This window comes from Struthio camelus, chromosome 4 (assembly GCF_040807025.1).
Source record: "Struthio camelus isolate bStrCam1 chromosome 4, bStrCam1.hap1, whole genome shotgun sequence".
Lineage (NCBI taxonomy): Eukaryota > Metazoa > Chordata > Aves > Struthioniformes > Struthionidae > Struthio > Struthio camelus.
This window is the reverse complement of record NC_090945.1, coordinates 24785699-24804464: the sequence shown is the minus strand read 5'-3', so window position 1 is coordinate 24804464 and position 18766 is coordinate 24785699. Positions and strand designations below refer to the sequence as shown.

The window sequence follows — 18766 nt, the reverse complement described above, 5'->3', positions numbered from 1 at the left end:
CTGAGTTATTTCCTTGGGAGTTTCTCCAACATTCAGAATTCTAGATTTGTATCCTCAAACATATAATACTCATCACAGTGGTGGCCTTCCATATTTATTTGTTACTGTATCCTTCTCTGATACCTCCTTCAAATTTGCTCTCTTAAACACCAATTCAACTGAATGTAAGTCCACTAACGACAAGCATCTACGCACAGGATTCTCACTTATGCTTTCTGAATGGAACGCCCTCTCCAAGGCTACAGAGACACTGCTCCACTCTCCTTCCAACACTCACTCTCTCCCCTCACATTCACCATGAGGTCTGTAACAAAGAACACAATGAAATAAACAGCCTGAAGGAGCTTGTGAGATATACTTTATTTGCTTATAAATTAAAAGGAAATCTTCACAGAATTCAGAACCTTCAATCTGCATATGTTAATCTAGATAAGAACATGTTGTTTTCACTGTTACTCACAATTTCCTTTTTATTTATTTATTTATAAACTTTTCCAATTCTTCTTTTTGAGCTTCAGTTGGAATAATAAAACAGTTATTACTAGGCCTCTGTCTCCATAATATGCACTCATATTACCAAGGATGACAAGAGGTCTAAATGAACCCTATAGGTAATATAATATCAAATTCAGCTAAATAAATATGTTGTGACTTTAAATAATCTTATTCACAATAAAATAAAATAAAATAAAATAAAATAAAATAAAATAAAATAAAATAAAGAATTGCATCTTCAAAACATTTAACATATTTGATAGAAAAATTTCCATGGCACATACTGTTATGGAAAAACTTATAAATATGTAACTGAACAGAACCATGGTATCATTAGAACAATGTAACCAGACAGGTTATAATGAAGCACAGATGTAAAGAAGAATGAACTGGCACAGCCAATCTATCAGAATGTTCACCTCTGTATACCTCTTGCTAAAATAAAAACAATATTTAAAAATTAAAAGAACCTTTGCATTTCCACCACAAAACCATGTTCTCTCTAACTGTCTGAATATGTTTAAAAGGTGATAATATTGTTATTACAATATTAAATACATACATGTCAGGTAAAAGAGCTAATACATGCAATACATTTTTTTTTTAATCATTCTCTAAATACTAGGTACGTTTTACATGAAATCTAAAACCACATTTATTAAAAGCCATCTGCCCTCTGCATTGTGGGAGCCCATGCAAGGCAGGAAAACATTGCTGGGGAAACTGAAAGGTCTGGTTAGGAAAGCCAACTCTTATGCAGCAGAGCAAAATCACTGTGAAAGGTGTTTCTACCCATACTGGAATTGTGTAATTTAATGCATTACTTACTACTGTTATTCAAATCTTCTCAGACACTGTCTGGTCATATTCAGTATTACTGTCCTGCAGACACTTACTTCAACATGCAGGGTAAATGCAGCTAATAAGCATAATTAGCTCAGACACTGTATTTAATTTAGTTTTGCACTAAAGACTAATTGCCTACTCAGCGAAGGGGAAGTGTAACATTTTTTTTTAAGATGCTTACCCGAGGGCCCTGATCACCTTGATCTCCCTGCAAAGTGGAAAGATGAGATGATAGGTTTAACACAGCATCTGTGTGCTACCCAGCTCTCTTACATAATCTAACATTACACTGTGTCAATATAAACTGTGTCTTTAGCTCATGCTGGGAGGGCTCTCCATTCACTTTGTAGGTGTCACCCGTACATCAACTCACCTTCTCGCCTTTTGGACCAGGAGGGCCCTGAAATAAACAAAAAAAAATAATTAAATTGATAAATTACTAATACTGATAAAGTCCTAGGATATTGCAAGAAACAGGTCTGAGCAAACCTGTGATTTCTTCATAACAGTACATTTCCTTACAGTTTTTCACTCCACATGCCAGGGGTATTCCAGAAACTGCTTCTTCACAGTATTAATAATAGGCACTGTGTGGTAATTCTTGAATAGTTCATTGACCCCATTGTCGAATGAGACTACTTAGAGAAGCAAAGCTATGCCTGAAATGGCCAAATTTTTATGGACTTCAGTTAGGGACAACAGTTTATCTCCTTTCAGATAATAAATGTTTTCCAAGATGGTAAAACTTTTTTTTTTTTTTTTTTTTTTTGCAAGTGAAGCTAATAAATTCAGAGGCTTATAAATCCGCCATGTACTCTGGCACCCTTCTTAGCTTAGATTGCCAAAGAAAAATGGGTTAGGAATTGTAAAAGTAGTGTGTTCATTCCTATCTCTGGAAACACTGAGGTTGATGTTTAGACTCAAGTACACTGTTTTAGGTAAAATAAGCTCTTTTATGATAAATTTGTATAACATAATTTTGCAGAAATAAGAGTGACTGTTATTTACCATCAGAAAACCAAACAGTAAGGTGACAGTGCTGCAAAAGAGAGAGGTCCTTTACTATTCTCTTTTTATTGACAACTTTCTCAGAAAGCTACCAGCAGATTTCTAAAACACTTGTTCAGGTCAGTGAATAAAAATGCTGGCAGTCTGCAGAGAACTGGCTGGTTACACAGCGCAGACTCTACCTCCAGCTTTCTGAAAGATATGCAGGTGTTTCATTACAAAGGAACTGAGGTATATATGAGAACAGCTGGAACCAAAGAGAAGGAGCCATCCAAGCTAGCAGGGCCCACTGTTACAACAGGAAGCATGCATCTGTGTGCACGCATGTGTGTGTAGGGGAAACAACAAGAAAAGCTTGCCACCAGCAACACAATTAGAAATAAGAGTGCAACCTTGTTGAGCTGAGCACATTGAGACTGTTCAGAGTTTGCACTAGTAAAAATTCCTGTGGTACACATAAATGCAACTGGAAGGAAGGTAAGTCTGCTATGTATCAAAGATGTGAGCAACCACATGCAAGCGTTTGGGAATTCCTCACGTAGCCAATTTTCTGCTTATTTTTCAGGGCTTCTAAAATATGCCAGAGAAAAGCATCTGTTGCTAAATCTTTCAAGGAGTTAAAGCATATGCCTCTCCTTTCACAGTCTACCATCTCCTCTGTCTGCTGCAAAGGACATGGAAACAAGTCTGCTACTCGGCCTCCCCAGTCTCCTCTAAGAAGGACAGTGCTCACCATAAGCTAAGTGAAAACCATTTGCTCAATTAACTCTGCCCTCTGCCTCCTTTGTGCTGCCATGAAAGAACTAATGCTCTTTAAAAACAAACTAAACAAAAAACCTTAACGAATGGCAGTGACCTTGCTGCACCTTTAAAGTTGTCTACATCTATTTTTTTCATACTTCATTCCTGATTGCCCCTTTCCAAAGCATAGGTTTATATACACGCAGGATAAACTACATACAGCATTTTCTGTTGTTAGTGACTGATTCCCTGTATACTTTGACATGACTCCACCACATTACAATGCAGCACATTTTCAGTAGGCCCACTTTAAAACATACACACACATGCCATCAAACTTGCAAGTTCTCAGGCAAACTCATACCAATTGTAACACAGCAACTACAGAACGGGAAGAACTAAAATCACTGAATGCTGGTTGTTACTGCTTTTTTAACACGAACATGGAAAATAAGCATATGCTGTGGCTATGTTCTGTCTTCCTTAATTACCATCCTATTTCTGGCTATGAATATCTTACTGACTGTGAAATGCAAACAACATACTCTGATCTGCTATAGTCAGAACCTTATTTCTTGGGTCTTAGACATGAAATTATGAATAACACGAAAGGACCAAGACTGCAGACAGACGTTGTCTTGGGGCTCTTGCTGTGATCATGGGAGACGTTACTGCCTTCATCCAGATCCTCAACACCATTCTTATGCCCAAGGACAGCCCTACTTCAGACATGCTTTGGCTCAGAACTTTTCTCAGAGGTGCCTTCCACAACTGTTGCAGCTGATGTAAGCAAAGACCAGACAAGCTGCCTGGACTGAGCTGGCTCACTGGAACTGAAACAAGTTAGCGTGTGCTCACACAGGTGGTTCAGTAAGCAGATCTGTGGCACTACTAAACCCTCTCCCTGGTACAACTGTTCATAGCATGCTCAGCTCTCCCCACCTACAGAGGTGGCCTCTGTGTGTCCCCTGCATATTTTCCTCTGTTACAGTTCTCTGACAGTACAATCCACACCAAATATGTTTTTTGATATGACTGAATTACATACTTCAATTATAGTTTGTTCTCCTTTCTCTGCGTAGAGTTTTCTGAAAATTATCCATCCACATCATATTTGGAAATTTATTTTTCACTCGTTCTTCCCTATTGGGCAAAACCAGTAATTATGACAGTTTGGTGTTTGCTCTCCCTGAGTCCTACAAACTATTGTTTCTATTAAGTCACTCTTTCAGGATACAAGATTTTCATACAAAGACTTCATCAATATATGACAACTCAATTGTACTAGGAGTTAGAAATAGCTTTTCAAAAGGCCACAAGAGCATTTCTTGTGTGAACATTTTCACAAGTCTCTGCACTTGTATTTGTAATGCTTTTGCTTTCCACTAAGAATCTTGAAAAACAAACAAACAATTCCAAACAAAAATAGCTCTCTTGGGTGCTAGTGAAGAGAAGCAGTGGGGTTTAACGGAGAGAATATTAATGCAATTCTTTCATGGCTTGTTCACCCGTTTCTGGCTTTTCCTCCGTTGTTTCAATTGTTTTCTACTGTTTTTGCAACTTTAAAAACAAAATTCCTATCCTCAGCCTTTGACATCTTCTTTCCATTTGTGCTGAGAAATTCTCCCAAGGTTTGACTGCAGCATTTATTAACGTCTGTACATTGAGTGAGGAAAGGGAGGAATAAAAATCTGAGTTAGGTTTGCAGGAGTGGAGTGTGAATTGGAGACTGATTTGTTTAAAGGAGGGCAAGGTTACTTCTGTTTAAGGGTACAGATACAAAAAACAGAGTGAGTAAAACAACACTTTGGCTTTGTAGGCCATAGCGTAGATATCCTGCTTTTTTCCCAAGGAGATTTCTGTGCTTTCGTTTGTGAGATGGCAGGGATCAAGCTGCTAGCTGCTGCACAAATGTGAAAGCATTTTGTGGAAGCTATATGAACTGGCTGAGGTCAGAGCATTTCTGAAATAACTTTACAGTGTTTTCACTGGAAACAAAGGCTCTTTTCTCAAAGTGTAATTATCTACTCCAGACCACTATACATTTCCAAAGAGAGTTTATAGCCTCTCGCACATAAGCAAGGCCTTGTAAATCACAAACACATGCAATATCTGCATTCATAATTAGGCTACAAATAATACTGTTTTTAAAACAAAGTCTTCTAAAGCAGACTGAAAGGCATCCAGGCACCTGCCAGCCAAAAACAAAGCTGAAATCAGGGTCAATTCCATGTTCAGAATTACTGGCAGGTGCCTTTTTTTCTCTTTTGGCTATCAAAATCCTATTTCCATTTTCTGATGAAATCCTTACATTATTATAAAGAGTTAGAGGAATAGTAGGGCAAGAGGATATAGTATTGGAAAACATGAAACAAATTCTTGTGATCTTCATTCAGGCAACATCTCCATTAACTAGCAATTTATCCAAGTACGATTGGCATGATTTTTCACACAATTTATAATTTACTATCTGAAAGGTGCCAATTTTTGATTTCCTCCCTTGCAGCCACTGCTACCTTTACAGTTTTGTGACAGTTATATTCAGAGGACCTCCTCAGAAGTAAATATTTGATTTATATTGTTTTTACAAATATTTTTGAATGTAAAGTGATCTTCATTTTCTTATGAACATATTCCCCACATATTCCTGTTGCTGTAAGTCTGCCTCGGTAATACAGCAAGTTGACTTACAAAAGAGACTCCAGTCACTGAGGGGAAAGTAGAACTGAGGATAGTAAGGGATACTCATGGAGGGATTCAATGAAACAGCAATGTTTCTAGGTTATATAGAAAGTTACAAAGTCAGTGCAGAGGAATCCAGATTTAAAGTTTTCAGTGACTCTCAGTTAACCCAAATGATGCCACTTCCAGCGCCCAGGGCACGGCAGCAAATATCAACCAAGTAGAATCAGCTAGACCATGAGAGTACCATGGCCCAGTGGGGTCCATCCACCTTTTGGGCTCTTAAGGAACCTGAGTGTCAAATCAAGCAGCCCAGACGAGACAGCTGCCACAGAAGACACAGGCACCACTTTGCTAAACTTCAACTAGAACAGCTATAGCTGTGGGCTAAAGCATCCTGGCAGTTAGAGGACTGAATGCAGCTTGCAAGATGCAGGCTTTGTTTTCATTTAGGATAAAACAGCATACAATATGTTCACCCCATAAGCAGTTACTGCATCCACAATAAGTGTGCAACTGACAGCACAAGGGAATAGCGGCCTTATGGAAAGGAGGAGAAAAGTAAACCACATACAATCCATCTAGGCAGATTTGAAAAGGAAACCAATTTGCCAACAGGATTCAATCATATTTTCACAATTAAATTACATGCAATACATTGCTTACATTAATTTAATTCCTGAGGCTTATTTTGTGGTTTCAGCTTGTAACAACACACTCTTCAGTTATGAGTCAAACTTTCTCTTCTTTCGCAGTTTGGCTCACAGCTTTCCCCTATACCAACTTATAAGTTCCTGACTCTGGAACTACCTTTACCTTGTACCCAGGCTAACCTCTAGCTCTTGCAAAATATAAGCATCAGATAAGCTGAATTATAAGACATGAAGTTACAAGAGTATTAAGAATCACAGCACCATTTCAAATCTCCTACGCTCATTTTAGTCTTGTGCCCACTCTGCATGCCCTGAACTACTGAGCGATGTGGTTTTGGCCATGCTTGCTGCCAATGTCTACATTTGCTAGTTTACAGTGCCAACATCTCACCTTGCATCAAATTTACACATGTTTGCAAGAATTTCCAGTGAATCTGCACAGCTTCTACATCTTAAATTATATTCCCTCCTCTTTTGCATTCTTTGTTCTTCCCCGGGATATAATTGGCTTATGATGAAACCTTGGAAAAGAAACGAACAAATCCCACCACCAAAATCCACCAAAATTCTCTTTGTTCTCCTTATATTCTGCAGTTTCTATTTCTCACAATATTCCAGTACACAGAAAAGGAAATCTGAATTTTTGATACTATAATTTGTCTGACTTAGTAAACAATGTTAATTGATGCAACCTGAGGGAGATAAAATTGATGAACTCAACAATCTAGATAAACTGCTCAGTTACAATTTTCTTGTTGATGTGAATGTTAATGGGTCCTGCCATAAATTCACAGAACTGTAGTCAGAACTCAGTGATTTATGCCAATATAAAAATCAGACATGTTCATAAGTTGCAGGCAGGAGAACAGGATCTACCTTAAACGCATCAAGAAAGTGGAGGCATACATCACAATAGCTGTAATTCAGATATGTATCTTCATTTCTCATGCAATGCTCTTGCTGAGATTAGGATTGGCTGCTTTTTTCAGCTTTATGGTACTGCTCACAAAAATCACCAGCTAGTTACACACTTTGCAAATGGGTCCCTGTTAACTGATTAGTTCAGCAGCCAGGAACAAGCATGAGGATCAGTGCCAGCCATGAAAGAACTTGCTGGGGGAGGTCTCCTTATTTGACACACCTGCTTTTTTTTTTTTTTTTGTTTAATCACTAAATATGTTTTCTTCCCCCTCATGTTTCCCCTTCTACAGACACAGAGTTTTTTCCTTTGCAAAAACACAAATCTCAACACAAACAGTCCTATAAAAATTCCACGGTACAGAAAGTGTATGATGATCCATTGCCTGAGTATGACGAATCAAGAATCAGCTTTCCTGTCAGCATAAATGAATGTAAGCATATATTATAATGTGAATCAACTGTTAATTCTCTTGTGAACTAAACAGCAGTACATGCCAGTTAGACCAAAGATATGATAACAGAAAAATGAGTCACATTATTAAGATAAGGAAATAGTTTCTGGTAAAGTCAAAAGCCTCCTGGCTACCACTTACATGTATTACAATGCATTAAACAATATTTCCTGAATCTGAGTCCTCATTTCCTTGTCCAAAGTGTACCTTCCTATTCTCCTACTTGCTAGATAACCAGAAGTTTACCGATGTTCTTAGAGTTCTGATGTAATACTGCTAAAAAAAAAAAAAAAAAAAGGAAATCTCACTCTGATAGACTTGTAAAACTGCACAAAAAAAATAGAGATGAGAAAATCCAATATTTCTAAGTTTCTCCTTTTATAAGGAAATACCTAGAGTTTCTATTTCCATAACACCATAGATGCAAGGAAGATGTGATCATAAGTATCTGGGCTTACATCAAAAAGATAGAAACACATAAATTTCTGGCTGGTCCTCAGAACTGCAGAAAGAAGTTTGAAAACATAACTGACATGCCCTACATAATCTGAATCAATAAAACAAACAAAATAGAAAACTTTTACCACTGTTACATTTGCTATTTCTAACCCAATTTCAGGATTTTGTGCAGTTCAGCCCTTAATTAATAATAATAATAATAATGACAGTACAGCAACCATGCTGGTTTCAGTGTTCAAGAGCTGGTTTATAAAACATCCCAAAAATGAGATGCATTTTGTACACACGGGTTCAGGCCTCCTCCATCAATCCTCCAGCAGATTCCCGTCTCATTACATATCTACCTGGGACTCAATAAAGCATCACATGCTATCTTCTTATAGTATTACTGAGGTTAACTCAGTAACTCATCCACCAGTATCTCAGGTAGGCTGTTCTGCACTCCTTTACTTTCATAGATCCTCTCTACTTCTTCCTCATCTTCCTTCTCTACAATGAGAATAGATACTTGGGGTCCCATTCCATCCTATTTCAGACTACTATGCAGCAGATTTTTTTTGATTATTTTTTATTGCTGCTTAATCCTCTACAATAGGAATGTGTGTGTTTGCTGGTGGCAGAATTTAAATGTAAGATTGTATTTCTATTCCAGCATTCACTCAGTATTTGAATGCTTATGTTACAAGTGAAGGAAAAAAAATCAATATATACCATGGCAACTATGGAATAGGCAAAAAAGAGTCCACTATCAATAGATGAAAATACTTTTTAGAAGTCACAGGCAGTTGATAAGATCCAACAACAAGAGAAAGTGCAGCTGAGTAGAGCCTTGTACTTTCATTAATTTCATTATTCACTGCAGTCGACAGAAATGACCCCACCGAAATTCAAGAAGTAGAACAATGAATTAAACAAATGTAAAACTGCATGTCTGGGGGAGAGGAACACAAAGAAGAATGAAAGGCTGCTTACAAATTTTACAATAAAAAGGAGTAGAGTGCAAAGAGTTATCAAAGCAAATTGTTTCACCTTTTTCTCAGAAAAATTACATTTATTATAGTGTCAAACTACTAAGCTGGGAAATGACTTATAGCTATAAGCAGTTTTTATTGCCACAGACTTCACACTTTTTATTTTGCTTTGAACATTAAAAGGGCTATGAAACAAAGGAGGAAAAATAACTAGGATGGCTTAGCCTTCCAATTATCCCCATTTATTAGAACAACAATAGCATAGTACAACTCCAGAGTAGTTTTCTGCACTGTCCCGTGAGGACTGTACCAATAAGCAGCCATTTTAATACAGAGCTATTTTGCTCAAAGGTATTATATCCATCTGAACCGTGGACTAAGAAGCTATACTAGGTAGTGATGCCTTGAAACTGATCAAAACATTCTCCTTTATGGATGAAATTAATATGCTCCAAAACCAAAAGAGAACTTGAGAAAAATGTAATAAAAAAGAAAAACACTTAAAAGGGAGACCAATATAGCCCAGTGGAATTTAGGGCTTATAAAACTGCAGGGATCATGGAAGCACATTCTGGCTTTCTTTTCCAACATGACATAAATTAAGCACAAAAAAACTATATCTCCTGCCAATCAGACTCATAAAATCCTTTTTCCATGTTTTTTTCAGATTAAAAAATACACCATTAAATATATTTTTTTACTTCCTTTGGTAGAGTTTTATCCATTGGCCTACTCTCATTTATTCCTAGAGGTGCAATACGAAAACAGCTCCTTGCTGGGAGTTAAGCACTTGTCCTTTCAGGAACAGTAGCAGTTCACACTAACATTTCAGTCACTTTTTAACCTAAAACTTGAACAGCAGCTGCTGTAATCCGAAGACTTGTGCTGCTTGCCCAATTGCTTAGTGGCCTGGCAGACAACTTGGCTGAGATGACAATGCCCTTTGATCATTTGGTGTGACATGAAATAAGTTTTTCATGAACATAATAGGCTGAGCTTCATGCTTTTTGAAGTAAAGGAAGAAAGCAGAGGAATGCAACAGTTTCAGGGCAATTGGAATTCACCACTGCCAGTCACAGCCTACAGAGTTACTTCTGCTCATTGAAATAGTCTTCCAGTCTGCCTAGCTCTGTGGTTCCTTCAATTTTACTCCCTCCATTACTGCTTTGTGGAGAAATATCATGCAAATATATACTAAGTATATTCTTCTTTGACCAGCAATAGGGTCAAGATGAAAATTCATGTGCTTCATAACAGATACTGCATAGAGTATGGTTCTACAAAAAAAACCATAATCACATAAAACTAGATCATTGAAACACCTGAATAATTCCATGTTCATCTGTTTAAAACAAGGACTAGTTTCAAAAAGAAAGCTAGTGAAACAGAAGTAAGCCAATTCAAGGAAAACAGTAACTTAATTATTGTGACTCATACTCATTTCATTCCGTTTTTATAGATTCCTCCATCCTCCATTTCTCTCTGCCTGGAAGGAATTAAAAATAGCCCAAAATTTGTTACTGAAAGCACTAAAATTAATTTTAAAAGCATCTACTACTAAAAGTCTGGTGCCCTTTTTGAAAAATTTCTGCTATTATATTGAAGCATATCTGCATTAAAGTAATAGAAGCTGAACTTGCATAATTGAGTAAAACTGGATAGCGCATGCATGCGCATACACACATATATACAAAATACATTTGCTCTATGTCAACATTAATTTAATTTCATTATTTGAATTTTAACACAGACCTTTTCAAATAGAGGAGGTCAATTGCATTCTTGGATTCACTGCAGCAAATCCAGAGTAACCACACTTACTTCAGTAGTGATGCTCTGGATTTCTTTCAGTATGCCAAAGGCATTTCATCCTGTGCATATACTGTTTTCTCTTTTCCAAACTTTACTACTCACTACAAGACACATTTGTTCCTTCAAGGTAGTAAAATGCCAAAGAGAGATTTAGGTATTCTTTTAGCGTTGTCTAGAAACCTACTATAAAATGCAATTGTAAAAGAAATAGTATGTCAGATTGCATAAAACATGATTAGTTAGGAGAGCAACTACTTCACAACCGAGGTAACTTATTTAACTGAAAGGTACGCTAAAGCCTGGGAAAAATGTATCTTACTGAAATATTACCATACATTCCCCTGACAATCTTATCCTTCCTTCTTTCCCACTCTCCCTTGCACATCCTGTAGTCCCTTAAATATTTCCTGTGCGTGCCAGTCACATCACAGCCTAAATCGTTACCCAAATAAACCTTTTTACAAGAACTGGATGTTAAGCAATAGTGCCTGACAAATGTAATGACAAAAGCTACACCACACAAATCTGTCTGAGGCAACCCCGTAGGTACTAAGACACCACAGGATGTCTCCAAACTATTCTAGCTACAAATCACTGCTACAGGAGGCAAAGGCTTGACATTCTAAGCCGTAGCTCTAGTCTTGGTGGGAATGTGTCAACCCTTACTCACAGAAAATTTATTTGAAGTCAATGAGTATATAAAAATAAAAGTATATAAAATTTAGCATATAAAATAATATACATATTAATATAAGACCAATGAATGTTCATCGAAGAACCAAGCCTTTAATTTCTCTTCCTCAATTTCCTTATTTACAGCAGGGGGTAACTATAATGACACACTTTATAGAGCTACTTTGCAAACTGTTCAGATTTGTAAAGTTTGAGCAGAAATACTGAATAAATGCTTAAGAATTTTTATATCAACTGCAAACGTATACATTCATACATGGGCATGTATAAAATTGAGATGAATAAAAATATTTTTGTAATCGTAAGGCTGGCAACATCTTTCTTCAAAAAAGAAGCAATTTAAGACAATAAAGTTTATTAAAAACAAAACAGTTTTTCCCTCAAGAATAATAGTTTGGTCTACAAAATTCAGAACATCATCAGGGGAAATTACATATATATGTAAATATAAATGGATATTCATTCTTTTTGGCAAATGATCACTAACAGACATATTGCATAATATAATCTTACTGTATTTCTGAAAATACATGATTCTTTTAAATGTTTTTCAGCAGCTCACAACTCTTAATCTTACTGATAGATCTTGGCAATGAAGATTATTAGGAATTTCTATGCTATTGCAGGGACATCCAAAGCTTTTTTCAAATGCAGAATTTTGGATTACAGCTCACAAACAGAATAGCAACTTCCATGCCATGCTCATTAATGAAATTACTGGCAGTACACAGGACGCTGTAATGAAAGGAACTGCAACATTTTCTGTTTTACTCCTGTCTTTCATGTTGTACTCCTACAAACTCAACCCATACTCATAGAAAAGAATAACACATCATGACAGCTGTTCATGTCAGTTTAATAATTTAATACAAAGAACCTGTAGCATTTCTCATAACATCTAAGGCTCAGGGTGTCCTTACGGGTGCTTAAAGTCTGATTTTTATTGATGAAAATGTCACTGCGTTTTAAAACAGAAAATAGAAATTTTGAAGCTTTCCACAGAAAAGACAATTAAAAAAACCACGCATTTCAAAACTGATCGAAATATTTCACTTTTAAAAATTCAAAACAGAATTACAGCTGGCAGCTTAAGCTCCAAAGCTCCCAGGTTTGTTCTAGTTTGCAGCTAGCTTCCCCAGCACTCCCAGTACAGAAATTCACCAGGGCTCTGAACTGACAATGGGTGATCGAGGAAGGTCTGATGGTCTTTCCTGATGCATTCAGAATGAGGTCTTAGATATCACAGCACTATCTACAAGTCACCATAAGCTTTATGAGATGCATATGTTTATAATTTTTCATTTCATTTTTTAACTTCAGTGAGACTACTGGGATCTGTAACAAACTGAACTGAAATTCAAAGCTGAAATAAAGCATGAGGATCCATAAGAATAATAAGCTAGTAGGAGTTGAATATTGAATTAAAAACATGTGCAGCAGAATAGTAAAATACTACATAATGTTCTTGAACACGGTGCAATGCTTTGACGTAATTCCTAATAAATACAGAACATACTACTATATTTCTGCCATCTGTAGAATAGGATGAAGAAAATACAAAGTTCATTTGATAAGGAGATGATTTCGAAAAGCAAGAAATATTTCAGAGTTCTTAATTATACTTGGACAAGTATTTGTACATCTCATATTGGTACCACAGTACTAGGCTTGCAATTGCTTTGTTGTACTCACATGTACTCGGTTAAACTAAGCAATGCTATCCCAAATTAAGGACTACAAGTTATTTTTCCTTCACAGTTCTTCACTTGCTGTGACAAAATCTAAAGCTCTAATATGTCCTGGTGACAGATGCAATTCCTAGATGAACAGGTGGAATGTTAACGTGTGATTCCCTTTAACATCTATGCTAACATACATAATAAGTGAATTAGATCTCCAGTTTCATTTTATAAAAGCAAACAAAAACAATTAATTTCAGAAATTAGTGATGCTTCCATACAGAAAAGATGGTAATACCTTACAATTACAAAGGTCTCCTTTATGCTTGCTTTTAGAGTCTTATCTATTTTTTAGTCTAGGACTTGGCTTTTCATAGCAAAGGTACCATAAATGGTCACTATGTGAACTAAGAGATGAGAGAATTAACATCTAAAAGTATTAGGCCAAGCAACTAAGACTGTTCCAAAAATTGTTCTTCAAACTTCCTTCATCTGTTACATACAGCTACTCTGGATAGAGCTCATCAGGTTTATAAAAAGAAGAAACATTCATAGCAACACAGCCTATTTTACAAGGACATCCAGAGAAGATAGCTTACATGAAGAGCCTTCTCTATAGAATTCTGAAAGATGAATGGCCTTTTCTCTTTTTGCATATTCTTATTTTTGTGTCTGTGGAAAATCAAAAACTAGTTTGTATACATAACTGTTAAATTAACGGATTTCAAATCACATTTTTCTGAGTAAGGTAAATAAGACATAAACTACCAGTTCCTGAGAATGCTGTGGAACATCCTATTATTTCAGCACAAGTTTTCTAGAGGGAATTACTCAAACTGTAATGCCAAACCATGCCTATCTAGAGTAGGTAGATGAACAGGGGTCTCACAAGTCTTCATTCGTCTCCAACTAGATTCACTTAGCAGAGTACTGTAGGAAAGTCATTCATCTGCCATTAGAGGCTCCTTTCCACATCCTGGCAAAAAGGCGGGAAAAGACAAGTAGAAGAGCATGCTGGAAGCAGAGCCACAACACCCCATGATGCGACAATTTGGCCTGATGATGTCTGTAACTTATTCCCCTCAGACTTTTAAAACTGTGTGTGGTGCTTCCCTAGTCTTGACACAACTGACAATCCACTCTCATTTGCCCCAAACTGCCAGTTCTGTGCTCTCTTTTCTTCACACAGCAAAGAATCTTATTATTTGTATTAATGCCATCTGCTTAGCTGAACAGGCATTTAACATCAGACATTCACAGCTATCCTAGTTTACAACTCGTGTATGTAAGTCTACCAGTGGAAACTGAAGTGTTCTATGTTTATAAAGTGCTTACTGTTGTTGTCAATTCCTTTCAACAAAATTAAATTCTGCTTTACGATATACAAAGTAGAGAGCATGACACACATTAAGTCAATTAAATACATTAATTCCTACCGGGAAGACACATTTCTTGCCACTTTTGGGTCATATGATATTTCTGTACAATCAGGCTCAGCAAACAAGAAGTCTTGAGCATGATTCCCTCTCAAACATTCTCCAGTGTGGTTCAAAATGATTCAGAGGTATATGGTTATAAAATTGATGAGAGAAGAGAGCTAGACCCTTGTCTTTTATTTGCCAATTAACGTAAAATGAAATGCCATGATGATGTCATTTGCTTCCCCAGGTTTATGAGAGAATATGGGCTGAGTGTTTCCTGAAAAATACTATGCTGAATTTCAATTCAATTTGTAGCTTTATATACATATATAGATAGATAGATAGATAATATATATACAGTAGCTTTAGAAAGGAAGGAAAATTGATTAATCAATGGTAAAGCTCTTCCTGTTAAATACATACAAAACTTGGTACAAACTTGTTTATTTATAAGGTGGCTCCATTTAAGACTGATTTCTGATCTCAAAATGGATAGCAAATGCTATTAGCTGCAATGGGAGCAATTATTTAGCCTTATTACCTGTACAGACACAAATAAAAAAGAGACTTTTACATAATATGCTTGTCTGCCTTTCTATGTCAACCTGGTTAGAGATGAGACTAATTATTTATTTCAAAAAACACTACATGAATCTGTTTCTACTGCTGTATAAAAGCTGAAAGCCTCAGGCTAAGCCCAATCTTATTTGCATTTACACAGGTATGACTTTGGACTTGACGGCAGTAGTCAAGAGGAAAAATATGGCCTGCATATGAAAACTTAAAAACTTCAAATGTTTTAAACTCACTTAAGAATAGGTTTTTTAAAGGATAAACTGTCATTTTACTATCTTTTAATAGTTGTTTCTCTTTATTGAAGTATAACAAACTATTTGTTCCCCTTCAAAAACACATTTCCTCCTTAAATTGCAGTAGCTGCCAAGATGTGACTTCAAAAGCTGTTGACATCACTAATACCTGAAGCAGGACACTGCCAATAAAGCAGTGCTCTGTACTGTTTACATGTTAGTGAAATCACTTCATGAGAAACAAAAAAACTGAATCCAAGTCTTTATATGCAAAATGGTATTTGGCTCTCTTTAAATGAAAGATCACTGTAATAGCGTGCATCCCAAGAGTTTACACTGCATTCTAGCTCAAATTCTGATATTTGTATGAGTAATTGCAGCTTTACATAAGGAATTACGAAGAAACTAAGATCCACAAAATTTATTGGAGTAATTTCCTAAACCCTAATGAAATAATGGCTTAGCGTCATCCTAAACACATACACACATGTATATTACAAAGACAACATCATTCCTTATCTGCCTAGAAGACCAAAACCTGAGTGACTGTACATATTCTTTACTAACAACCAAGTCATTAGAGTTTGACAGCTAAATTTGACCTGCAACACATAACTCAAACAGCAGACAGGCATATTCATATCTAACCTGAGTCATTCTCTCCTTCGGCAGGAACAGGAGTTTACAAAGGAGCTTAGGGCACCAGCTGCTACAAGAAAAACATCCCATGAGATCACTCTTTGGGGTGAGAACAGCTGATGGCCTGGATGGGAGCACTTCGCTTCTCTCAGGCGCAGCAGCTGTACAACACTGAGGATCTCAAGGTGGTGATGCAGAGGCAAAACTGCAGTTATGTCCAACCGAAACACCTACAGGCAAAAAGGCTTTGAGATTGGTCTACTCTTCTGAATTGAATAATCCTGAATTATTTCTCTAGCCTTCTATTGATACTATCCTTCATAAGTTTGCCCCTTTCCTCCCCTCTCTACTCACACAGGACAGGTTCTAGGCATACCTAAAGGGAAACTGTCAGGAACAAGGACATAGGGCTTACACCTCAATTTATGGTGAGCAGAACAAAAGTCCAAGACTAAGGGCCTAACAGGCAGAAATCATTTTGACTTTAATTTTCTACTGGCATTGCGTTTATAACTTCAGATTTTGTTGAGGCATGAGTTTTCTGTTGTTTTGGCATGGCGGCAGACAAGCCAGCCTACTTCCTATCAAGTCTTGATCATGTATATACAGCATTAGACAACAGGATGTATCGTGTACTCTGACCACAGCCTAAAAGATCATCAAAACTTATGCAGAATCACTTGACCATAGTAAGCTTCTCATTACTGAATGACATGTATTTACTGAAAGGAATACTTTAGAAGTCCTGGAGTGCAGATAGCTATCCAAACTGTGAGAACTCCAGGGGAAACTCAACAAGACTTTAAAAAAAAACCAAAAAACAAAAAAGCTTCTTAAACAACCACCTTCCAGTCATGCTCTCAGATACTCGCATCTTCTCTAAGGTCTAGAATTCTAACCTCTGTCAGAGTGTTCTTTAAGAAGTGATAAACAGATCTTTTAAACACACTGCTGCCATCCAAAAAAGAATAAAACTATGGCCTATTTCCTGCTGACTGTTTTTCTCTTGTCTTGACAAAAAACAGTGCTATAAGGGGGTATGTACAGAAAATGAAAGTTAAAATGGTTCCCACCAACTCTGTTGACAGTAGAAGCCAGTATTAGTCCATCCAACTGTGAATCACAATCTTTGCCATTAAAGTTTAGAAATATTCATCACATACCTTGAGGCTTGAAGTTTAATATGACACATGCAAATATTTGCTACCAAAATTGCCATGGCAACCCTTTATCATGTACACAACATCAGAAAACTTCACACTGGAATAACATTACTTCCACAGACATTTCACATGCAGGAAAATTAGAGTCTCATGAAAATAAGTATCAACTGTCAATATCATCCACTTCTAATGCAGATTTGAATGGTTGCCAAGGAGAAAGGAGAGGCATCTGTAGGGCTGTTATATCTCAAAGCCCCACAGAAAGAGTGATCGCGTATGCTGACACGAGGAAGAAATTATGTTGTGACAGAGATAGGCCAGGAAGACGATAGTACCACATGGAAGAAAATAGTTGCTAGGCTGAGACAAAGTTGCACTGAACCCCTGCTCCAAAACTTATCTTACATGCTGTTAGCAGTTTTACTGAAGCAGGATTTCCTAAAGGAGCATTTTGTCTTCCTTCACTACAATACTAAATGCACCGTTTTCTAATATTTATATGAACTTTACTTTTTAAAGGTTATGCTAGAAATTTTATAGTTTTGATCATGTTTTCCACTCTCAGATATATAGTAGAACCACAAATAGAAGAATTCAAATATCAAATGAGCGTCAAATATGAATAGCAAATAGCATGAATGTCAGAAAGAACATGGTTGTGTAATAAAGGTTCTTTTTACTTAAAATAATAAACATAAAATGAAATTATCTTTCATTTGTATTTTTGAAGAAAAGGATCAATACATTCAAAGATAAGAAGATAGGAGGGATTACTGATCTGTTATGAATATATTTGTACGCAGTAATTATATACATGTTGAGTGAAGTTAGAATGTACTTTGTGAATATCATTGCAAAAAAGAATAGGTGTCAATAGAAGACCAAGTTTAAAAAGGATTATAAATCAGCTTTGATCTTAGCATAGACTTACATGGCTGTGACATCAGAAACTTTCTAAGTGCTTCTTTAGTCAGCATAGAAATTCTATTCTTTGAAGCCGTGAAGTTGTTACTTTAGCCAAATCAACCACTATTTGTCATTTCATATTTTCATAGTTAAGACTGGGAAAATTACTTACTATCATGGCTGGCTGAAATTTCCACAAACATTTCTGTAATGGGAAACTGGGATTTTTGACTTATTTTATCTGTATGTGAACAGTTTTTGTTTTCTGTTAATACTTTAAAAATCTCTAAAGAACAAGAAGTCAAAACACCTTTAGGTTTTCAACAAAACCTTTCAAGAAAACATTCCAAAATGCTGTCCTGTGGAAGTTATCTGTATCGGGGTTTCAGTTCAACATGAAGACTTCTAAAAGCACA

At 36.4% G+C, this 18766-nt stretch overlaps 1 protein-coding gene across 1 annotated transcript in view; it reads right to left on the bottom strand.

The window, feature by feature from the left end:
• The window catches only part of COL25A1 (collagen type XXV alpha 1 chain), a 308844-nt gene that overhangs the window by 102910 nt on the left and 187168 nt on the right, over positions 1-18766 (bottom strand). The window contains exons 6-7 of the mRNA XM_068941897.1: positions 1715-1741; positions 1523-1549 (exon numbers count right to left, since the gene is read on the bottom strand). Coding sequence (XP_068797998.1) covers positions 1523-1549; positions 1715-1741 — 54 coding nt within the window. The remainder of the gene's footprint in view (positions 1-1522; positions 1550-1714; positions 1742-18766) is intronic.